General features: G+C 37.7%; 1 protein-coding gene across 1 annotated transcript in view; it reads right to left on the reverse strand.

Annotated features, from left to right (window-relative positions):
* The window catches only part of LOC149842134 (chaperone protein ClpB4, mitochondrial-like), a 58265-nt gene extending 39930 nt beyond the window's left edge, over positions 1-18335 (reverse strand). Inside the window, exons 1-4 of the mRNA XM_089998928.1 lie at positions 17978-18335; positions 17219-17437; positions 16906-17143; positions 6017-6212 (exon numbers count right to left, since the gene is read on the reverse strand). Coding sequence (XP_089855054.1) covers positions 6017-6212; positions 16906-17143; positions 17219-17437; positions 17978-18253 — 929 coding nt within the window. The 5' untranslated portion in view covers positions 18254-18335. The remainder of the gene's footprint in view (positions 1-6016; positions 6213-16905; positions 17144-17218; positions 17438-17977) is intronic.
* Positions 18336-19842: the final 1507 nt, after the last annotated feature.

A 19842-nucleotide genomic window follows, 5' to 3' on the forward strand; every position in this document is an offset into this window, starting at 1 on the left:
ACTAATGTACTTGAGAGAAACACCTTTCTTCATCATTGTCAACCAGAGAACGTCCCTAGGTACTCTATCGTATGCCTTCTCCAAATCAATAAAAACCATATGCAAATCTTTGTTCCACTCTCTATAAACCATATGCAAATCTTTGTTCCACTCTCTATTTCTCTCAATAAGTTGTCTAAGAAGATGTATAGCTTCCATAGTTGATCTTCCAAGCATAAAACCAAATTGATTTTCCGATATCATGACAACCTTCCTCAACCTAGACTCAATCACTCTCTCCCAAAGTTTCATAGTATGACTCATGAGTTTTATACCACGATAATTTGTGCAATCTTGTATATCACCCTTATTCTTATATAGAGGCACTAAAGTACTCTTCCTCCACTCATTAGGCAACTTATTTGTCCGCCAAATCTTGTTAAAAAGATTTGTCAACCATTCTAAACCTTTCTCTCCCAAGCATTTCCAAGCCTCGATAGGTATACCATCTGGGCCAACTGCCCTTCTTGATTTCATTTTCTTCAAAGCTTCAGCAATTTCTTTCTTTTGAATCTTGCGCATGAAGTCATGATTCATCTCATGAAAAGGAATGGACAAGTCTCCAAGATCCTGAGCATGACTTCTATTAAATAGCTTATCAAAATAATCTTTTCATCTCTCCTTAATCTCCTCATCTTTGACTAAAACCCTTTGTCTTTCATCTTTGATACATCTAATCATACCCAGATCCCTCGATTTCCTATCTCTCATCTTTGCAAGCCTATAAATATCCTTATTGCCCTCTTTGGTATCCAACTTGTCATAAACCTCCTTATATACCTTATCCCTCGCGTTTCGAACTACTTTTTTAACTTCCTTCTTTGCTATCGTATACTTTTTCAAATTCTCATTATCACGACTCTTACTTAGATATCTATAACACTCTCTTTTAACCTTAATAGCTAATTTGACATCCTCGTTCCACCATGATGTATCCTTACCTAGCGGTGCACCATTTCCAAAAATAAATTTTCAGAATTAATTATTAATTATTTATTAAATAATTAACTTCCAAAAAGTTTCAGAGGGTATCTCACCCCTCTGAGAGTCTTTTTAAACTTCAAATTTCATCAATTAAACCTTTATATTGAATTTGAAACTTTAAATTCGTTGAACCTGGATTTTGGATCTAGATCTGAATCCAATATCCAAATCCATATTCAATATCCATATGGATCTCAAACTGGACCATATCCTGATTAATATAGTTCTTGGACTAGGTCAAAATCCATATAAACTTGGATCATATGGATCGAATCCAATCCAATCCAAAAATGGTCACATCGAGGCAGGTCATTTTTTAAAAAATGTGATTTTCGGGCCAACCGTAGCCCGAATTCAGAAAAACAAAATATCAATGTTTTCAAAAGTTTGAGACGCATCTAATGATATATTACTTGAATTTTGCCTCTAAATTTTCACCTGAATTTAACCCGAATTTTGCTCGATTTTAAAGGTAAAAAATGAAAAGTTTTTACCAAATCTTAATTGGCTCATTTAGGTCTTATCAATGGGTCCTAGGTCAAGCCTAGACTCAGCTGACTCCACCTAAAATCGAAGATTTCTATCCACTTTATAAAACACTTAGCCAAATTTTATGAAGTTTTAAAATTTAATATTATAGAAAAACACACGATATTACACATGTTGTCTTTATTGCGGCCGTATTGAATGTGTTTTTTTTTAAATTGCCATTAAGGCACATGTACGTACACTAAAATTTGTTGGTTGTTAAAAATAATAGAAGAACCGAATTTCTGGTATGACTGCAACAAATTTATTTTTTCAGCATATCTTCCTTTCACTTGACTGCTAATATGACTGTGTTTGATAGACTATCAAACATATCTGTTTATGCTGAAAATCTATTGGCGGTACAAAATATTTAGAGCTGATTTTCCTGTTAAGATGTATAGCAGAATTATTTTTCCAGCACCATCAATTTATTATATTAAAGATACTTGCAGGCTGTCGTAGTTGCTTTTATGTTTAAAACTCTATTCGGATGCGGTTAGGTTGATTCAAAACTAGTTTTTATTTTGGCTTAAAATCTGTTGTAGTGCAGTTTTTGTTTTATTCTAGAAATTGTTAACTACATATGGTAAATCTGTAAATCTGGACAGACTTGAAGGCCTTCGCTAGTGGACAAATCTGGATCAGATCTATTGCGTTTATGCAGGTAGATCTGGACAGATCTACCACTTTATTCCGCTTGGACAGATCTGGTCCAGATCTGTCCGAGCTGTTCTTTTTGTGCTGGATGACTATTCTTGTGTGTCGATTCTCCAAAACCGAGTTCGCAAAATCGAGTTTTTGTCTTGGCCATTATGCTGAACTGTGTAAGGCCTGTCCGGAAGTTTAATCTAGCTATTCGTTGGCTGTTATGCAGAAAATGAAATATGCTATACCCGATAGTGTTGATCTCCACTGATTTGTTATTCATTTCCTGCTTTACCTAAACCAATCCCTGTGTGGAATTGATTAGGTTGTCTATATTTGTTTTCATCTATGATATAGCTATCATTATGTTGGTTGGATGTTGCCACATGAGTTAGCATGGAACCAGCCTTGAAATCATGATTTTTGATCTTTAATAGCATCCTGTTGAAATATTTCCTGCATGCTATCATAATTGGCTGGATTTTATTTGTTCTCAATGTTGTCAAATGAGTTATCCTACTGTTGTTAAATGTGCTCTATATATGATATACGTAGGTTGTTGTAGGGCAGAACAATGATGCACATTTTTTTGCAATATTGTTTGTTGTCCACAGCTTATGACTGCATGTTTCCGCAGTAGAAACATGCTACCAATGCCAAGGACAACATGTTGTCATGTGAATGAGCTGCAGCATAGGTATGACCCAGAGTTACCAGTCGAGGAAGCGGGAGCGGGAGTGGGAAGCGAGGCACTTTCAAAATTTTAGGAAGCGGGGAAGCGGGGGACCACTTAGAAGAAAATTATGAACCGTCTCGGAAGCGACCTAGGAAGCGAACCGGAAGCGAAAAAAATGAAAAAAATGGGGAAGCGAGGGAGAAGCGTGGGGGAAGCACGCTTCCCATAAAAAGGGGGACGCTTCCCCACACGTTTTGAAAGCGCAACGTTTCGCGCTTCCGAAGCACATATCGGGGAAGCGCGCTTCCCCGTACACCTAGGTGCTTCCGGTAACTCTGGTATGACCCAGTTGGTACAATATGCTTCATGAACTATGTAGTTATGTTCAGATCTGATCCGTATCAATTTCAGAGTACTTGTTGCATATGTTATTCATGAAATGATCATGTTGCAATGCTTATGTCATATGCATAGTAAGTTATGAAAATTATTGTATGCATGAATATGATCATGTGCATAAAATGGATCATGAAAAATGTATATTGCAAGCATTTGTTCATATGCATATGCAAATTGTTTTATATGTACGTTCTTGTTGTGTGTGAATGAATGTGCATTGTGGACATGTATGCATGTTCACTAAGGATTTTGCTTAAAATGCATTTGTGGTCAGATGTGAACCACTGTAGGGTCAGAAGCATGTGTTGCTTCAAGACTTGTTTAATGCATTGCAAAATTCATTCTGAAATTATTAGCTTTCTAATTGCACTGTTAAATTGTAGCAGGGGGTTTTGCACATTGATTTGCAAAACGGTTCTTACGTAAAAAACTTAACTTTTGTTAAAAATATAAAATAGATAAACAGTGTAATTAATTTTCTTCATAGATGTCCCTTCCAGAGTGGGAATCCTGGATGACAATTTTGAAAAAACCGTGAGGATACTAAAACTCTGTGTGCGTTTGTGCCCCTGAACCCGATATGGTGGTTCACCTCTTGACCATAATTTTAGGAAATTTTCAGTCACTTTGCCTGGGGTGGTATTGTGACACAACTGTTGTTATTGATATATCAAGAATATAGCATCAGTTGATGCGAATTTCCCATATGTCCCAATATTAGATGTTGATTTTTAATGTTCCGATAAATGTTGATTTCTGATATCAGTTTAGGAACAAATGTGAAACCCAATAATAAAAATGCAAATTATGTGTTAAGCTACAACTGGAAGCGGGAGTGTTAAAATAATGTGTGTATATATATATATGGCATGTAATTTACTTTTTGAGTCAGGAGTATTTTAGTATTTTTCCCTTGTAATAAAATAATCACTAGGGACTGCATGTAGCTCTTTTTTATTTTTTTATTTTTGTTTTTTGTCTTTGACCAAAAGGCCAAGGGCTCTTTGGTCTGTTGGGAGGCCCAACAGTCACATTTATGACCATTGGGAGCTCCTAAATGGTCTCCCCTCAATTTGGGTTTTGTGTATAAATAGGGGTCGAACCCCTCTTGTTTCTTCAATGCTTGTGTTAAGCATTTTGATCAATAAAGGATTATATTTTTTATCGTTGTTGTTGCCTTGTTAGGCTTTTGTATTGTCTCATAGTAGACTTATGCATATGCACTTGTATAATTGTGATCTTGTAAGCTCTTAGTAGCATGTGTTGTGTGCTTCCATATATTTCCTTACATCATGATCTAGCCAAAATATTGTAATGAAATCAAAATGTGCACAAAAGGGATGCCTCTAATGGGCTACAAGAGAATAATGTGTGCACAAATACAATAAGCCACAAAGGGCTAACACAAACCACTCACAAAGTGGGCAAGAGAGCACAAATATAAAAAATATAATTTATAAAGGTTTAACGGAAGCATAATACAAGAGGGGCCAAAACCCCCTTTATCTATGTCACATGGACTCTTCTAAAGGGTCGCCGCACCCGATGCTGCTATTTTAAAGCCGCATCGGGTGTGGTCAAATTTTCTTGGGTGCGGTCAATCGCACCCAAGATTATAAGTGTCCAGTCTATTTCAGTAAAAAAAAATTGTGTTTTAAGGGGGAGGGGAGGGCGCACATTTGCACAAAACAGAACTCACCCACCCCATTTTCGACCCTTTATCTACTCCTCTTGTCCCCACCCCTCCTCCTCCTCGACCTCCTACTGATGGAAGTAGCGCAGAAGTCCTCCTCCTCTTACGGGCACCTGCGGAGATAGGTAATCCTCCTCCCTTTTCTTCCTTCTCTTCCTCCCTCCATCACCTCCTCTCTCTTTCTTCCTCTTCCTTCTCCTCCTCCTCCTTGTCCTCTCTCTCTCCTTCTCCTCCTCCCTCATTTTGGCAAGGGCCGAACCCAACCTTGGGTTCGGCTCTCATGGTTGCTGGGTTCAGCAGTGTTGCTGAGTTCAGCACAACCTAAACCCAGGCCTGCTAGTTTATACTCCTACCATGGTAATTATTTTTGTTTCATTAGTAACTGTTACAATATATATACCCTCCCCCCACCCAAGTTTTTTTAAAGTGCCGCATCGTCACACCCGCACCTGCACCTATGTGACATAGCCCTTTATATAGGCATTTACAAGGCTCTTAGAGCCATTGGGGAGATTCCAACGATTCTTCGGGCATTTTCCAATAATGCCCTCAAACAAAAATAAATACAAAAACAGAAAAATAAAAAATAAAATACAAAAAGACTGCTGTGCCCCTAATGGGCACAGCCTATTACATGACAGTGAAAAGACAGAAATACCCTTAGAGGGTATTACCTATTACAATGCATAACACATGTATAAATATATATATATATATATATATATATTAACAAATACTAAACTTGACCAGAGCAGCAAAATCATTCTCAGTCAGAAGTGATAAAACAGGTCGGTGATTTGTTCAAAATGGAAAATGTCATGTTTCAAGATATCTTAGGCAAGAATTATGACAGAACTGTGTACCTAAATGCATGAATTATAATTTCAGAAAGCTTCAAGTACAATGTTATTCAGTGTATGACAAACCTACTCAATTGGGAAAGATGCGATTATCCTTTCTCTTATCATGACAATGATAGCATTTGGAGGCTACCCAGTTATTAGGGCTAGAAAACAACCACTGAGGCAGTAAGTAATATCAGAAAGTACCCTTCAGCGATTGCAGTTTTCCCAACACCAGGCTCACCAATAATAACAGGGTTATTCTTTGTTCTCCTTGACAAGATCTGAATACAACGACGAATCTCATCATCACGACCTATAACAGGATCAAGCTTTCCTCGCCTTGCCAACTCTGTCAAGTCATTCCCATACTTCTCTAGCGCTTCATACTTTCCTTCAGGATCTAAAAAAGGAAGATGTTCAAAATAAGGAGAGCATGAAGTGAAACAACACAAGATATAGAAGTATATGGTTTCATATTCCAGGACTTGAAATCCCCCAAGCAGCGATAGTCTTCAGAGCAATTAGCTGTAAGACTCAATCTGAAAAAAGAAAGGCATAGAAAGCTTGTAATATCAATTTAAGAAATGTCCAGAATGACCGAGTACACGCGGGGTCTTTATGGGTGCTTTTGGTGCTGCACGTATAGACATACTTTATAATATATAATACATGTGTGTTTATATAAATATCTTATGTTTTCTATGCTTTTCTCGACAAAGTGGATTCTTCCTGCAAAGCACCCAACTCAAAGGCAATTATCAAGGATGAATTTAAGAACTGCAGCAGAAAAAGTAAAGCCTATGATTGGGATCACACTATCAAAGAACAGTTGGACATTTAAACATTTGACACTTAGATTGCATAACCAGGACATCAGGATAAGATGTTTTGATGATGAAGTCCTGTAGAAAAGAAAGGGACAAATGCATTCCCACCATGTCTAAGATTCAAGTATTTAGAAGTCAGTTTATTTTCCTCAGCTCACTTGTTGGCGTTGTCGCCACTTGACTATTCATATTGCTGGATTTGATAAGGCACTTTTACTCGTTCCAGGAAGCAGACACGAGGACTCGAATGTGAGCCTAAATAGGTAAATACCTATATGTGGTTCTGAAGCCAATATGTATGCCCTACTAATACATAGCAACCTACCATTTGTCTTAATGCTGTTAATACCGATCACAAAGTGGAACACGAATTAAGGAACAATGGTAACACCCTCTGTAAAAAAGAAGAGCATGAAGTTCATATTAAAATATGTATACATAGTTATATATACATAATTATATTTTTTTCTTGTTATAATAGGTATTGACCACCAGGTGCATTTTGGCAATTTCACACAAGCATAGGGACTGTCCACTAGGGGCAGTTTAGTCTTTTTCTGTATTTATTTTTCTATTTCTTTATTTTTGTCCTTTTTTCTTTATGTAAGGGCAACTCTTGGGAGCTCCCCAAGGCCCCATCCTATTGTATATATAGGGGGCTTCCCCCCTCTTTTGTTAATATGCTTCTCCTAAGCATTTATCATCAATAATATTTATATTTTTATGTTCTTGTGTTCTATCATGGCTCTTTGTAGCCTTTGTATGCACTTTTGTGCTTGTGTATTGCCTTTTGGCCTTTGTATTGTCCCTTAAGTGGACTTGCGTACATTATATCTTTGTTTTCGCTTGTTTCATTACATGGTATAAGAGCCGAACGATCTTGGAAAAAGTTGTTTGTGATAATCAAGGGACCATGTACCCATGAAGATCGAGGTGAACATGTTTTTTGCCACTCTCTCTCTCTCTTTTGTTCCTCAACTTCAACATGGGGCATGATGCTAAGATAGACCTTTCCTTCAAACTCAATGGTACCAACTACATAATAGAGGCTTCTTAAACGGAGAACAACCTCAAAGGAAAGAAGCTTTGAAGATATATGATGGGCACTCTTAGTTGTCAAAAGCGCTAGGCGGAGCCTAGGTGGTGAGCCCCTAAAAAGACTACGTGGGGCCTAGGCAAGGGGGGGGGGGGGGGGGGCTAGGCAGTACTCCAAATAAAAAAAACATACAAAATATGTAAACAAACTACTAAAATTAATAACAAACCTATGTCACATGGACTCTTCTAACAAGGCACCGCACCCACACCCAGGCCGGTGCAACACTTGGACACAACTTCCTTTGTGTTAGGTGAAGTCAACCACACTGAGGTCCATTTCTATCCAAAAGTAGATTCAGTTAACCCTAATCAAGTTCATTTTTATTTATATTATATATATAAATACATAAATGCACACAAATACACATAGTGTTAACTTAAAACTATTAAAAATGATATATATATCCTCCCCGCACCCCCGCACCCAAGTTTTTTTAAAGTGTCGCATCCGTACCCGCATCCGCACCCGCACCTATGTGACATAGTAACAAACATGTACACAACATAAAATCAATCATCAATAAGCAATAGACAAATAATAACATGTTGAACACTGTAAATCAATTATATTACATAAAAACAGTCAAATAGATAAGTAATACGCTTATAGATTATATATGAATTAAGTACACAGATATGGATATATATAATTATATATATAATATAAACACATAATATTGTAAATATATAATATATGTTTATAATATGTTAATATATATAATTATATACAATTACACATAAAACATATATATGTGTGTGCAACTGCGCATCAGACCGAAAGACTACGTCGGCTAGGCTTCGCCTTTGACAACTAAGCGGAGGGGTAAAAGGAGGAGGAGGAAAAAGAAAAAAAATAAGGTAAAAAAGAAAAACAAAAGAAGAAAATGAGAGAATAAAAAAAAAGTTTTTAGAGCGGGAGGAAGAAGAAAAAGAAAAGAGACAAAAAAATTTAAAAAAACATGACAATTATGTCTCTACAGCTTAGGCATGGACAGCCAGGTAAAAAAAACATAGCCCTACCGCCTAGACCCAAAAGCCTAGGCGGTGGCCCTACGCCTAGCCAGCCTAGGCACAACTTTTGACAACTAAGTGGGTGTTAGATTTTAATCCACTCGTGAGAGCTGAGAGACATGGAAAGAAAGAGAGAGAGAGAGAGAGAGATAGCAGAGAATGAAAAAAGCCAATAACCCCTAATACGCAGGGTCGGTTGCTGTGTGATCTCATTTATAATAACATACAAAGTATAAGACTAGGGTACAAAAGTACCCTTTTTACAAGAAGATAAATTACACACAATGCCGTTAATGATCACGGGTCTGGATCTCCAGACCCGTGACCCGTAACAGGAGAATACACTTCTTTTCACCCTCCCTCAAGTTGTGCATGATCTTGGATCATGAACAACTTGCCTTTTAACATCCAAAATCTGTCTTTCGTCAATCCTTTTGTAAATATATCCGCCACCTGATCTGTGGTTCGTACAAATTCAGGCTCAATCTCTTTCTCTTCTACCTTTTGTCTCACAAAATGTTGATCTATTTCAATATGTTTGGCACGACTGTGATGGATTGGATTAAAAGACATACTAATGGCACTCTGGTTGTCACACAAAAGAAGTGATCGAGAGATTGATTCCCCTACTTCTGTCAGTAAATGTCTAATCCAAGTAGCTTCAGCAGTGGCGGCTGCCATTGACCTATATTTAGCCTCTGTACTAGATCTGGCAACAACCTTTTGTTTCTTACTACTCCAAGAAACTAAATTCATCCCAACAAACACACAATAGCCGGATACCGATCTGCGTTCATCTGGATCTCCTGCCCAGTCCGCATCAGAATAAACAGTGATCTCATGTGCATTTTGCCCATTTGTCTTTCTCTGATATATGAGGCCATCCCAACAGTTCCCTTTAGGTATCGAAGTATCTGTTTAACTGCTTCCATATGTCCTTCACATGGTGCATGAATAAACTGAGAGACTTAATTCACCGAGTAGACTATATCTGGAGGAGTAAAGGTGAGATATTGTCACATACCTACTATGCTACGATACTGTGTGGGATTATCAAATGGATCCCCATCTTGAGACCTAAGCCTTTGAAAAAGGACACTAGGAGTGCCCAAGGGCTTGCAGTCTTTCATACCCGCTTTATTTAGAACATCAATGGTATACTTATGTTGGGTGAGAGTCATCTCTTCAGAAGTACTGTCGACTTCAACTCCAAGAAAGTATCGTAGCTTGCCAAGGTCCTTCATTTTGAACCTTTGATTCAAGAGATGTTTCACTTCTTTAATGTGTTCATTGGAATTACCAGTGATGATGATATCATCTACATATATCAACAACAGAGTAATTGTGTCTTGGTTCTTAAAGATAAATAAGGAGGGGTCAAGAAGAGATTTCTTAAAACCATATTTTTGAATTTCAACAGAGAAACTGTCGAACCAAGATTGAGATGCCTGCTTCAATCCATATATTGCCCTTTTTAGTCTGCATACATATTTTGTAGGATCACCTTCTGCGTAGCCAGTGGGTTGTTCCATGTATACTTCTCTCAAATTTCCATGAAGAAAGGCATTCTTCACGTCAAGTTGGCTAATAGTCCATTGATGTTCAATAGCTAAAGAAAGTATAATCCTGATTGTTCCCATCTTCACCACTGGACTAAAAGTTTCATCATAGTCATGTCCTTGCTCCTGTGTAAAACCTTTGGCTACAAGTCTCGCCTTGTATCGCTCTATAGACCCATCTGGTTTATACTTTATTTTGTATACCCATTTCGAACCAACAACATTTCTGTCAGGTGGTCTTGACACGACATCTCACGTACCACATTCATGTAGAGTTTTCATCTCCTCATTCATTGCTTCAATCCATCTTCTGGAATTTGATGCTTGAGAGAACGTTGTGGGTTCATCTTCTTTATTCAAGGCTGTTAGAAAGAGTTGAAAATCTAATGAGAAATTTTCATAACTGACCCATCTTTCAATTGGATGACGAGTACGTGTGGATCTTCTATTATCAGCAATGTTGGATGTAGAGGATGAGTCCATGTCCGAATTAACTATGGTGGGCGGCTCTCTTTCTCGTCGAGCGTAGACAAGACCTTTATACCTTTGTGGATTCGAAGGGGGGTCTGTATTTTCATGAGCAACCACTTCATCAGTAGACATAGATTCCTTATTCTTTTGAGTACAGTTCGAGCAAACCTCACTAGTTCCGGGGAGAAGTTCATAATTCAACCAAGGATGATAAGCCTCAACTTCAGGTTTTGATTCTGAAGAACTAGTATATCGACAATCAAAATTCAATTCATCGAAGATGACATTTCTTGATATTTTGATGCACTTGCTCACCGGATCATAGCACATGTACCCTTTATAGTCATCGGCATAACCCACAAACCTGCACTTCAGAGCCTTGTCCTGAAACTTATGTCTCATTGAACTATCAACATGAACATAGCATAAACAACCAAACACATGCAAATCATGATAATTGGGATGTACACCAAAAAGACACAAGTAAGGAGACTTGTTTTCCAAAATAGTCATGGGCAAACGATTTATCACATGAACTGCAGAATGAAAAGCTTTTGTCCATAAAGTGATCGGGAGACTGCTGTCATGCATCATGCTCATCGCACTCTCAACAATATGGCGATGCTTTCTTTCAGCAATTCCATTCTGCTGAGATGTGTGTGGGCAAGACACCTTTTTCCTTATCCCGTTACTTTGGAGAAAGTTAGTAAAGTCAATTGAAGAAAATTCACCTCCTCCGTCACATTGGAAACTAAGGATGTTTTCAGAAAATTGGTTTTTGATAAAAGAATGGAAGTTTCGGAACAACTTGAAGGTCTCAGATTTGTGTTTCATGAAAAATATCCAAGAATAACTGTCAACAAACAAAAGGTAATATCTTGTTCCAGATATGGAAGCAACTGGAGCAGGCCCCCAAACATCAGAACAAATAGTCTCAAAAGGTCTTGAAGCTCTTTTATTAATAGAATGAAACGGTAAGACATGACTCTTACATAAGAGACAACTAGAACATTTGTTGTCATCGACATTTATTCTTAAACTTGACTTGGGAATGAGGTTATTTGAAACAAGCTTTTCAATGAAACTACTACTGCAATGACCTAGACAACCATGCCAAAGATTTGGCTTATTAAATTCAGAGACACTGAAGACACAAGTAGAATTTTCAGAAGGCAACGATGATTGGAGCTTCAAGTTTGGATCTGCAGAGCGAATATGTGCTGAAGGATCTTCTTGAAAGACATACATATTGCCTTGTCGTTTTCCTCTAGCGAACGTCTCCTTCGTGCAGAGATCCTTGACAAGAACAGAAGAGGGAGTAAATTCAACTGAGGCTTTGATATCATCAACAAGTTTAGAAACTGAAACGATGTTTTTCTTGATTTCAGGAACATAAAGGACTTTTGAAAGATTGATAGAAGATTCGGACAGAGGTATAATGGAGTTTCCAATATGAGAGACAGAGTGGTGTGATCCATCTCCAGTAACTATACTGCTTTTACCAATATAAGGAATAAGTTTTAGGAGCTTACCTGCATCACCAGTAACGTGAGTCGCCGCGCCAGAGTCCACGTACCAAGTACCTTGCTCGTTTTGTTTCAGATTTAATTCTGTTAAAGTTGACAACAATAACTCCTTTACTTCTCCATTGGTCCTTAACTGTCTGTGTTTCTTTTTGCTTCAGTTTGGATTGATTTTCCTTTATTTAAAGGATTGAACCAACAGTTAGCTTTGATATGTCCCCTTTTGTTACATAGAAAGCATGTAGGGATTGGCCTCTGTCTTTGTGAGTTGGTATATGTGTTGGGTGTAGGTAATAATCCACGACCTCCTTGACCATTTCTTTCTTGTCCTCCTTTTCCCTTGATATCATAGCTTTCTCGTCCTCGTGCATAAGTAACCCCTGTAGCAAGAACTTCTTGTGATATGAATTCAGGAGGAACTGGAATAGATCCATCCAGATGTCCAGAAAGATCCTGACTCCTAATAAAAGGTATGATTTGTCTCTTCCAAGTCAAGAAGTTACCATTGTTTAATTTTTCAGACACGAGTTGACTGAGGAAACTTGAAGAAAGAACCGAGTGACTAGGGAATGAATCCATGGTTTACAATGTTAAGAATGTGTTTAGCATAGTCTGTCTACAGTTTCTGTAACCTTTTCTTCTTTTTTTTGCAGAAACTAATTCAGATCAATGGCCGACGACAGTGGCTGAATTTAAAGCAGAAATTAAAAATTTGTCAGATTTCTGATTTTCATAAGTGATTGAATATTGGATTGTGAAATAAAAAGCAGAAATTAAAAAAAACGTGAATATGAATTCACACTGTGAAACGAAAAGAAGTGTGGCTGAATCAAAAAAAAAAAAACCCAATTGTGTGATTAGGTCACGCTGTGATCAAAGACAACTAGCAAAATATATGAAAGGCAGAATGAAGAGATATTCAACTGGGTAACTCAGACAAGAAGGAGAAGAAATGAAGTTTCTTCTGCAGCGATTATGCAGGCAAAAGCTGCTGCAAATGAAGTTTCTTTTGCAGCACAACAAGCAATATCCAGTCAACCTTGTACTCTTGCACAAATAGAGGCAATATAAGGGCACTTACTGAACTAACATGTGCTCTCGATAAAGCAAGTGCAGACGATATTGGGGAAAATGGGCAAACCATGAGATTGGGGAAAGACGAGATTGGGGAAACCACGAGATTGGGGAAACCAGAAAAGAGGTGATCTGATCGAACTTGGGTAAACCAGAAAAGAGATGCAGACGAGATTGGGGAAAACAAAAGTATTTTTCTTGACTTAAGAAGAGAAAAAAAATTATCGAGGAGAAAGGGATCTTTCAGACGTACCTTTTTGGATCAATTTCAGCTTCAGCTGTAGCGTAGCTCTGATACCATGTTAGATTTTAATCCACTCGTGAGAGCTGAGAGACAGGGAAAGAGAGAGAGATAGTAGAAAATGAAAAAAGCCAATAACCCCTAATACGCAGGGTCGGCTGCTATGTGATCTCATTTATAATAACATACAAAGTATAAGACTAGGGTACAAAAGTACCCTTTTTTACAAGAAGATAAATTACACACAGTGCCATTAATGACACGTTAATGATCACGGGTCTGGATCTCCAGACCCGTGACCCGTAACAGGAGAATACACTTCTTTTCAGTGGGCACTATTCCCGAGACTGAACTAAAGCTCACCAAACTTGAATGAGGCAAAGAAAAACCTTTTAAAAGAGATGATCAAACAAAAGCCATTAATGAGTATTAATTAAAAGTAGAAGATTGAGAGAGTAATCATGTTAAGATTCTTCCATGGTGCCTAACATTGCCAAATTTAAAATATGTGCCTAACATTATTCCATGTTTATAAACAACGTTGATATTAAAATATGTACCTAACATTGCCAAATTTAAAAAGGCAAATGAGGCATGGGCATTTATGAAATACATGTATACCCAAAAAGGTATTATAAGACAATACTTCTTGCAAGAAAATATTAGAACGACTAAGCAAGGGGACATGAGTGTACGAGACTACTTTACTATCTTATCCTCTCTATGGGATGAGTTAGCACTTCTAGAACCTAAGTGAGTTGCCACCAAAGATATAGAACTAAGGCGTGCATAAATGAAAAAAGAATACTTTTTCAATTTTTGCATGGTATACACCCGGAGTATGAACAAGTGAGATAATCCCTTCTCTATTGCTTCTAGAAGATGCTCTTGCCGAAATATGCCAAGAAGAAACTCAACATGGCATGACAAGAGGAGGAGATGAAGTGTTGGCGGTGTATAGGCCCCACAACAATGTAAGAACTCACAAACCTCCATACTTTGGGAGGCAAAACAACAATAGAGGGTTAAAAGAGCTTGTTTCGCTTTGTAATTAACCAGGTCATATTAAACCGACATACCCAAAGCTTAAAAAAAAGGTAGCTCCATTGAAGAATCTATACCTAAGAAGAAAAATGCAAGTAAAAGTGGAGATCTTAAAGATATCACTTGTCAACTAACAGAGACACTTCAACACAAGGCTGTAAGTATCGCATCGTTAGCCGTACTAGTCGAGCCCAATTTAAGACCGTATCGTATCGTATAGTAAATTATCATAATTTTTTAATAAAAAAAAAAATTAAATGCATAAATCAAGAAAAATCAGAAAAAATAGCAAAAATTCTAAAAAGAATCATATCACAAGGAACTGAGCAAGCAAAGCAAGCAAGGGAATTAACAATAATGAATTGTATAAAATACAACCACAAAATCGCATATGAAGCATTTATGTCTCTATAAGATGCTTAAGACATCATCAAACATCAATTGTCTCACAAGAACAATGCAAAAATATTAAATATCTTACAATTAAGAACATGTCACAAGACTCATACTTTTATATTATATAAACAAAAATCTTATGGCAATAGTGGCACTCGATTTTCAATCGGTTTCCACTCATTACTTGAGTGTCTCATTGCCATGATGGATCATCTTATGCCATCTTTATTGGAGGAGTGTGAGGCCTGAATTCTAGTTTGATATAAATCTTTAATTTTCACGGATCCAACTTCACAGTAAGTTGGCAGGAGGTTGTAGGGGCAGCACCCCACGAAGCAAATTTTTTTTGGAAAGTAGCTTTGTAATTTTACAAATAATAAAGATTTTTTACCTTAACCCATTTTCTTGAGTGTAAAAATGGTAGAAATGCATTTTTTTTACCTTAACCTACTTCTTTGGGTGAAAAAACAATGAAAATGCACTTCTAATGGCCTCTAAACAAATGGAGAAATCAGCTCTCAAAAGGTATTTAAAACCCAAAATGAAAAAAGTAACTTTCGACCTTTTTAAAGTGCGTCAAAGGTATATCGTATCGCAAAACCCAAAATTAATGATATGTATTGTACTGTATCGTATGGTACGTATCGTATTGTATTGTACGATATTATCATACTATATCATACGGTACAGTACCATACAACACTGCTTCAACAAATCCTTAAGTCATCATCTTCTACGTCAAGTGTCGCCATTGATTCTTTCTCTCCTCCAGGTATGTGTTCTTGGATTCTTGACTCGGGAGCTTCCTTTCGTATGACTACACATAAGAATGTTTTTTTCGAAATATGCACTAACTCAAACTTAGCCTATGTTTCAACTGCCGATGAGACTTCTTTAAAAATTGAAAGTACTGGAACTTTAGATTCAAAAAACTTTCAAAAATTCTTTGTTCCAAAAAATTAGAGTTCTTAAATTAAATTTAAATCTTTTTTCTGTTTCCCAAATTTTCGACCATGGATGTGAAATTTCTCTCATCTAAGGGTTGCTCTGTGCTCTGTTATCAAGCTCTAACCCTTAAGGTGAAACCAAAGGCCAGCTTAGCTTCATAATTTTTAAATATAATCGTCTATGAAAATTCTATTTCCCAAATTTTGAAAATATAATTGTCACAAAATTTCCACTTCACAAATTTCTAAAAATTATTGTCCATAAAAATTCCACTAGATAAGGTATCTTACTATCTTCACTTTGATGCTTGTCCCGTCATATGCAGCCCAACATATTTATGTAGATTGCTGAAAGGAAAAACTGAAAAATGGATGCTTCAATCATGACAAATACTGCAATAAACAAAAGGAAGCATCACAGTTGCATGAACACTTAAGCGCCAGAAAGACCACAATATTTGGAACAGTTACAGCAACATGCACATGCATGAACATGTGCACATGAATGAACACACATGGGGGGAGGGGTATAAGAATAGTGTGGACAAATCACTGAATTCAGCAATTGAAAATAAAAAATGACGGACATATTGTTTCTTCCAACTCCAGAATTTCCTTATTAAAGTAATTTTTTGCCTTTTCTGCTAGGATAGTTCTCATTCCATTAAACAAACGAATTTCAGAATAGTTCTCCTTTAAACCACGACCAAGGTTCAAAATCCAAGTATCACAAGATCTCAAAAATTTTCTTGCTAATTCCAGGTGGGAAAAGCCTATTACATAGTAAGAATGTGGTCAAGAACTTGGCAAAAAAAAGGCCTATATACCACCATGCAGATGCAAATAGAATCAAAGTACACAAGTAATTGAATGTTATCCACAAAAGCAAAGAGGATACACACTTTGATCTGTTACTTTCTGATTTCCTCGAACAGACAAGACAGCTTCTTTTAGTTCCTTTTCAGCGAGTTGGAGATTCTTGAATAACTGTTGCCCAAACCGCTTATCTGAAAGGAATGCCAACACTAGGTGCTCCACTGACAAGAAATCATCACCAAAGTCCTTCTTGTGCTTTTTTGCATCGTCCAAGAGAGATTTTAGATTACCACCTAGTATTGGACCACTAGTATCACCCATCACCTGCCACAATCACCACCAAGAGAATTAAAAAGCTAACTGGCAATAGGTGAGATCATATTGCAAATTATGATGTACCTTTGGCTGCTGGTTGATAAACTGGTCTGTAGCCTGCAGAACTGATGTGTTGTCAATTCCAGCCTTGGTGAATATTCTACGAGCCAAACCATCTTTCTGTTCAAGAAGAGCCTTCATCAAATGCTCAGATTCCACTACTTGCTGCCTGTTCTGCCGAGCACCGTCTACGGCACCAATTATTCCCTCCCAGGCCATCTCGGTGAATTCTGATTGATTGATCTGCAAGAACAAGTGCAAGTTGAAACATAGATAGAAATAAAGACGAAAACATTGGGAGGAGTTAAAAGACTGCATGAAAATAACTAAAAAAGGCTTCGTGATATTAGCAATAAAATTCAAGATGAACCAACAATACCGCAAATAAATATCACATAAATAATGATCACTGAATCATCTACCGAGTCCAAAACGCCATTTTGAAAAACTCAGATTTGCGCCTTCTATTACTCCTTGCACTTTACGCCTTACTGACACTTGAGACATTGTAAAACTTTGCTCTTGCAAATCTTGTCATCAAGTATAGTTGGTGAGGTGGTAGGAGTCATCCTTTGACAAGATTGCCCACTAGTTTAACGCATTCAATCTGGGCTATACTTGAGTAATCAAAAAGAGGAAAAGTATTTGGTCGATTTAGTGCTCACACACCAGAAGATTCCCTTCTCTTGGGAGCCAACATTCAAGCTTGTTAAAGGCATCAGCCTCGCAGAATATGAGAACCGAACATAAAGAATATATCGTCGGAAAGGGGAAGCAAATAACCTGGCCGGAATTCGAGGCGCTCGAACGCAAAGGAGACGAGGAGTGGAAGTGGCGCACGAATCCGGAGACGATGGAGTCGGAGACACTGGAGGGCTTCAACTCGTTGCCGGAAACAGCCATTGGTCTGACCAAAAGCAACGGTTGGGATGAAATGCATCTGAACCGGAAGACGCCGGAGAACCCCGTTCCGGAGAAGAAATCCGCTTGACGAGCAGCTTTGAGGGTTTTTCCGGCGCGGGATGCCGACCTAGCGATCCCCCACATCCTGCCAACCATCTCTTCTTCTTCTTTCTTCTTCCAAGCTTTCGTGCGTGGGAAGGAATCAAACGTTAGTTCTCTCTCCCTCTCTGTCTGTGTCTGTTAGCGCATTTTTAAGTCTGATCTGGAAACTGCAAGCTTCTCTAGAAAACGCTGGCGGCAGTAAACATGGAAAGACGAAGGCGGTGTTTGGATACTTGGGACATGGACGTCCCATGCTAACATTCTCGTTCTCCAAACAAAAAATCTTGGCATGGGAAAATCTTGTTGTACTGTATTCTTGTAAACTCGTGAAAATATTGGCTTGAAACCGCGATTAGATAAGCTCGTTAAATAATAAAATATATGTTTTAGAAACTAGATACATTTTATAAGTAAATTTTTTTTTGTAATCCAATTTCTTCGAGATCTAAAACAATGTATTATTTTATAAACAACCCAGCTTGAGTACCAATGGGGTTTGGTGTAGTGCGATGGAGCCTAGGCCTCTAGGTAGGCGGTCTTAAGTTCAAATTTCATAGACGTCACCCCTTGCACAGGGCTTAAGTGTGGCGACTTTTTGGGGGCAAGGAGTATGTCCGGAATAAATATATATATATATATATATATATATATATATATATATAAAGTCAGCAAAAACTCTGCTCATTTAACTTGAACTGATTATGAACTCAAACTTGGCATGGCTCGATACAAGAATAAGCCAAGCTTGAACACCTCAAGTGGGAAAGCCTTTTCTTGTGGGAAAAAACAAACATATGGTTGTAAATGGAAACATGATAGTGTATCAACCAAGGCCCTGTATCGTATCGATTTGGCCAACAATTCAGGTGAGTCGGGCAGATACCGATACTCAAGTGAATAATTCTGAATCGGACAAAAAATAATTTAAAAAAATACTGTGTTAATCAGAATGTGACACGTGTTAAAGCTATTAAAAATTACTTAAAAAATAATTTTAAGTATTTTTTTACATTTATTAAGAAATAGACGATTCAGGGTAAAGCGTATTGATTCTCTGCCGATACGATTCGTATGGCCAATACGCAACAATACTGACAACATGGTATCAACTCCTGCTAGTTTGGATCCGAGACCGGATTTAGATCTAACATGGGTCTGGGTCCGGGTCCGATAGAAGCTTCTATAAAGAAAAAATCATTGCTCAATCTTTTTCATGACACGACAATGATTTTTGGGTGTGTTTCGGAGTACTTTAACGATCCGGTGGAATGGATAAACTCTCGTTCTTCACGTTGAAGTAAAACAGGTCAGTTTAGACTCGATTCTGAGTCGGGTGCGATTTATAATGCCTACTGGAGTTCAGCTCGGCTACAATAAAAACCAAACCATAGATATTCAGGGTCTGACTGGGATTCAAATATGGGTATGAATCAGATCCAGTTAGGACCTGTGATGAAACTCGACCCATTTGCACCGAGAGGGATGTCGGCATTTGGTCAGATTCGTGCTGGATCCTGTCAAATCTGAATCTGAAATGCAAACAGTAGATCTGGATCCGAATCAGATCCAAATAGGTAAGGTTGAATCCAAATCCAAAATACAATTGACAATACTAAATCCATGAAAAACGGAAGAAAAACAAG

This window comes from Nuphar pumila, chromosome 3 (genome assembly GCF_984573655.1).
Source record: "Nuphar pumila chromosome 3, dmNupPumi1.hap1.1, whole genome shotgun sequence".
Classification (NCBI taxonomy): domain Eukaryota; kingdom Viridiplantae; phylum Streptophyta; class Magnoliopsida; order Nymphaeales; family Nymphaeaceae; genus Nuphar; species Nuphar pumila.